General features: G+C 45.2%; 1 protein-coding gene across 3 annotated transcripts; it reads right to left on the bottom strand.

Moving 5' to 3' along the window:
- Positions 1-261: 261 nt before the first annotated feature.
- Positions 262-2,543, bottom strand: LOC147420275 (uncharacterized). 3 transcript variants are annotated; one of them, XM_086504832.1, is made up of 5 exons: positions 2,393-2,543; positions 2,249-2,302; positions 2,053-2,129; positions 1,652-1,954; positions 262-1,092 (listed from the first exon to the last, which is right to left on the bottom strand). In XM_086504832.1, the coding sequence occupies exons 2-5, from the start codon at positions 2,279-2,281 to the stop codon at positions 636-638; spliced, it is 870 nt and encodes a 289-aa protein (XP_086360958.1). In that variant the 5' UTR covers positions 2,282-2,302; positions 2,393-2,543; the 3' UTR covers positions 262-635. The 3 variants fall into 3 exon arrangements, with proteins under 3 accessions (XP_086360958.1, XP_086360957.1, XP_086360959.1); XM_086504831.1 differs by having other exon boundaries at positions 1,652-1,957; positions 2,393-2,542; XM_086504833.1 differs by lacking the exon at positions 2,053-2,129 and having other exon boundaries at positions 1,652-1,957.
- Between the last annotated feature and the right edge of the window lie 1,155 nt (positions 2,544-3,698).

Genomic DNA, 3,698 nt, shown 5'->3' on the forward strand with positions numbered 1-3,698 from the left:
ATGAAATTCAGAAAATATTCAGTAATTGTTCTAGCTCTTCTCAAATATCATACATGGTCTAATTCTTGCACTTACATGTGGGCTAAATTCTCGCAATTTATTCTAATTTATCGTTAGTTAATTTGAAAAAATACTGCCACAAATGAAAATCCAATTGCTTTTCTCATATGTAAATCTCATTTTCACACAAGAAAAGGAGGGAGGATTTTTTAACATAGTAGCAAAAGTAGACCATATTCTCGTACCAAAGTAGACCCAGCCTTAAAGAACCTTGGCTCATTACGTTAGACAATTTTAAGACAAAACGTGAGGGTGACTTTGAGCCCCATCCCACCCTCTCTGTTGTCATGCACTGCAATTCAATACTGAAATTACACAAGCACTGTTGCAGGAACCTCACAATCATGTAGATTCACGTGGGAGAAGGTACAGAGCGATTGTTTTAGTTAATTTTAGTGATGGTCAAGTGAGAGCTTAACTCTATACACTAAAAAGGTTGGGCCTTTTGCATTTCTTTCCAGCGGATGTAGCGCAAGTGACTAGTGGCTATATTTGTTACGAATACTTGATAGGAGAGTGTTTCATAGTCTTTGAAGTGCTTTGAGCCCCTCCATGCACTAGGTGGGACCGGGCTCTTACCGAGCATTGTTGACATAGGCACAATACTCCTTAGCACCAAAAATGGAGACACCATTTTGAGCAAAGTCGTCCGCAGCAGCAATGATAGCATTGCTATCAACAAGATACGTGATACCACTTGTGAGAACCGAGTCATACTTTCCCAAGGGTGGATCACTCTGAACTGTTCGGCCAAACGTGAGGGGTTGTATAGGATTGCTCTTGCCAGAGGTATCAAGGATGTCCATTTGGAAAGAGACTGTCCTTACATTGCCACCATGTTGTGTGACGTATGTCGATGCTCCCTTGACCATACCCGTGAGTGATTCTCTCCATGTTTCAACAACCTCACCACCTAAGCCCCAAAATGATGTTAGAAACTTCGAAACGTCCTGGTTAATGAGATTTTCGTTCCCTAAATGGAACCACAAAGCCATGGCTTGACTTCCTTTGATATCAAGATATGGCCAATAGCTGTCATTACAAGAGACATTAACAGTGTTAGAAAATAACCAAGGTCCATTGCAATTTAACCGGCTAAAAATTGTAAAATCCCGATTAGATTTCGAGCTTGCCTTAAGAAATGTGGAAAATTCACACAAGTTTTAGTATAATTACTGGCAAGGGCTTCAAAAAAAATTGACCTAACAACCGAGAGAATTTCAAGTTTGCCCTTATTTTCACTCATTAGGGAAAATGTATTTTTCTAGACCTGGAAAGAAATGCAAAAGGCCCAACTTTGAAGGGGTATTTTGGTATTTTTTCCCTTTTTTTTTTGGGGGGCGGGGGGGGGGGTTGGGGGGGAAGGGGGGTCGTCATTTGAGCAGGGCTAGAAAAATACATTTTTTCTAACCGGAAACTACAAATTCTCCCGGTTTTCAGCTCAAAATTTACTAAAACTTGTGTAAATTTACCGGTTTTCTTAAAGGCAAGCTCAAGATCTATACTTTCAGGCACTAGACCCGGTTTTGTTTGTAACACTGCATGGTTTGAGTGCTCAAATAACTTTTTCAAATTACGAATTATGACGTACTTGTCGAGCTCTATGACCCATTTGTAAAACTTTGTGACAAATTCATCCATCTGCTGGGCCGAGACCTCCTCGCCTGCCAGGCTTGGTTCGAATCCCACTTGGCGCCGTGCAGTGACCAACATGGTGGATGCAATGTTGGGATGATTCCTCACGTCCTGATAGTAGGATGCTGGTGGCAGAAATGCGGGCGGATCTATCGACCCTTGCCCATCGTCCTCGCTCAACTCTGCCCTCGCCCTCGCAGCCCCTTGCACGGCGGCCATACTCACCAGCTTTTGCTCCACCAATGTACGTTCCAAGTTCCTACTATATAACCATGCTCTCTCTCTCTCTCTCTCTCTCTCTCTCTCTCTCACACACACACACACACACACACACACACACACACAATATTTTGTCACCTTGGTCTGTTGCTTCGATCTGCGCCACGGGGAGGATTTCGAAAAATTTCGCTGTTTCTCCTCACCCAATCGGGAACCTTGCGTCCAAACAGTCTCTCTCTCTCTCTCTCTCTCTCTCTCTCTCTCTCTCTCTCTCTCTGTGTGTGTGTACAAACACACACACATGAACCCTTCGCTCGACAAGTTACACACTTACGGGGCTATCAGCTATCAAGGGTGAAGCCGCCATTTTCCTTGCTGCTCTTTCAACCTGCGTATATTACACTCATACATAGATTAGTACGCCAGCGCAAAACAGAACAGAGTAGAGAGAGAGAGAGAGAGAGAGAGAGATACTTACTTGAAGAAGGGAGGCGAATGACTGTAACTAGCTGGCGCTTCTGCTCGCCATTTTATAGCCAGCTAGCGCCAAGGCCTCAGCTGGGATCTGACACAGTCAGGAAAGATCAGCGCTCTCTCTCTCTCTCTCTCTCTCTCTCTCTCTCTCTCTGTGTGTGTGTGTGTGTCTCAACAAGCTGTCATCCCCCATCCGCAAAATGATAGCGAAAAGAGAAAAGGTTAAAAACGATTCCACGCATGCTGCAGCCTGCCATGATCCATCCCGAAGGTTCTGATTCGGATTCCGATTCTGACTCCCGAGTCGCCATCGAGTCCCCAATGTCCGCAATCCACGTGCCACGTGATTGGACAGCAAAAGTGGTGAACGTGTTTCAACAGAAGCTGAGCTGCTGAGTCCTGACGCACATCCGAAAGAGATCCAGATTCCCAAGCGTCTTCAACAACTAAAGCAAGGCGTCCGTGGGACAATACAGAGAAAAAGTGATGGATGATTTATAGCTTGTCACAAAAAGGCACCATTGACATGATACAAAGCCATTAGGTCCTCTCGCAAAATTGAAAATATATTGCTGGGAATCTGGTCTTACGTGCCATATCCACTCAAAAGTTAGCCTGTGATGTTACTCACTCGCAACATTTTATCCTTTCTTTCCTTTGCATTGTCTCTTCAAGCAAGAAAGGAAATTGCATATTAGTTCACTTGTTTAGTCCATACTGAGTGAAATCCTCTCTCTCTCTCTCTCTCTCTCTCTCTCTCTCTCTCTCTCTCTCGGGATAGCTTCCTACGACGTTAAAATTCTCTTCTTCTTCCTCTCTCTCTCTCTCTCTCTCTCACACACACACACACACACACACACACACGGGAAGTAGCACATAAACAATTTCTGGTCAAGGAGGCCATAGGAGGGCGGTAGAGAAAACGTGCAAAGCTATCACCATTCAATGGTCACAATCAAATTAAATTTGATTGTTGACTTATTTCAAATAAAACTCAAGTCTCAAGAAATCTTGGGGTTTTTTTAGCGATGGCGCCTTGAAGTTTTCTTTGAAGCGATGGCGCCCTCAGGGCTGAGAATTCAGCTCGCTCGAGGGGGGGCTACGCCCCTCCCTCCCCCCACCATGTCTGCTCTCATCCTACCGGCCTGGAATGTCCCCTCACCCTCTCTCTCGTGCAAAGCCAAGTACCCCGCTCCTCCCCCCTTGGGCCAAGAGAAGACGTCACTTCTCCTGCCCGTGTTCACCCTACTCCTGGCATTGAGGTTGCCCTGTAGAAGCTCCCTCCTGAGCAACCGGAGCGCCTCGTTGAT

This window comes from Adiantum capillus-veneris, chromosome 28 (genome assembly GCF_014529385.1).
Source record: "Adiantum capillus-veneris isolate H3 chromosome 28, ASM1452938v2, whole genome shotgun sequence".
Taxonomy (NCBI): domain Eukaryota; kingdom Viridiplantae; phylum Streptophyta; class Polypodiopsida; order Polypodiales; family Pteridaceae; genus Adiantum; species Adiantum capillus-veneris.

Coding starts and splice junctions, on each gene's coding strand:
- LOC147420275 (XM_086504831.1), bottom strand. CDS start 2,281: ATGGCGGCTTCACCCTTGATAGCTGATAGCCCC. Junction 1,958..2,052: donor GATCGAAGCAACAGACCAAG/GTGACAAAATAT, acceptor ATGGTTATATAG/TAGGAACTTGGAACGTACAT. Junction 1,093..1,651: donor TGGGTCATAGAGCTCGACAA/GTACGTCATAAT, acceptor TTGTAATGACAG/CTATTGGCCATATCTTGATA.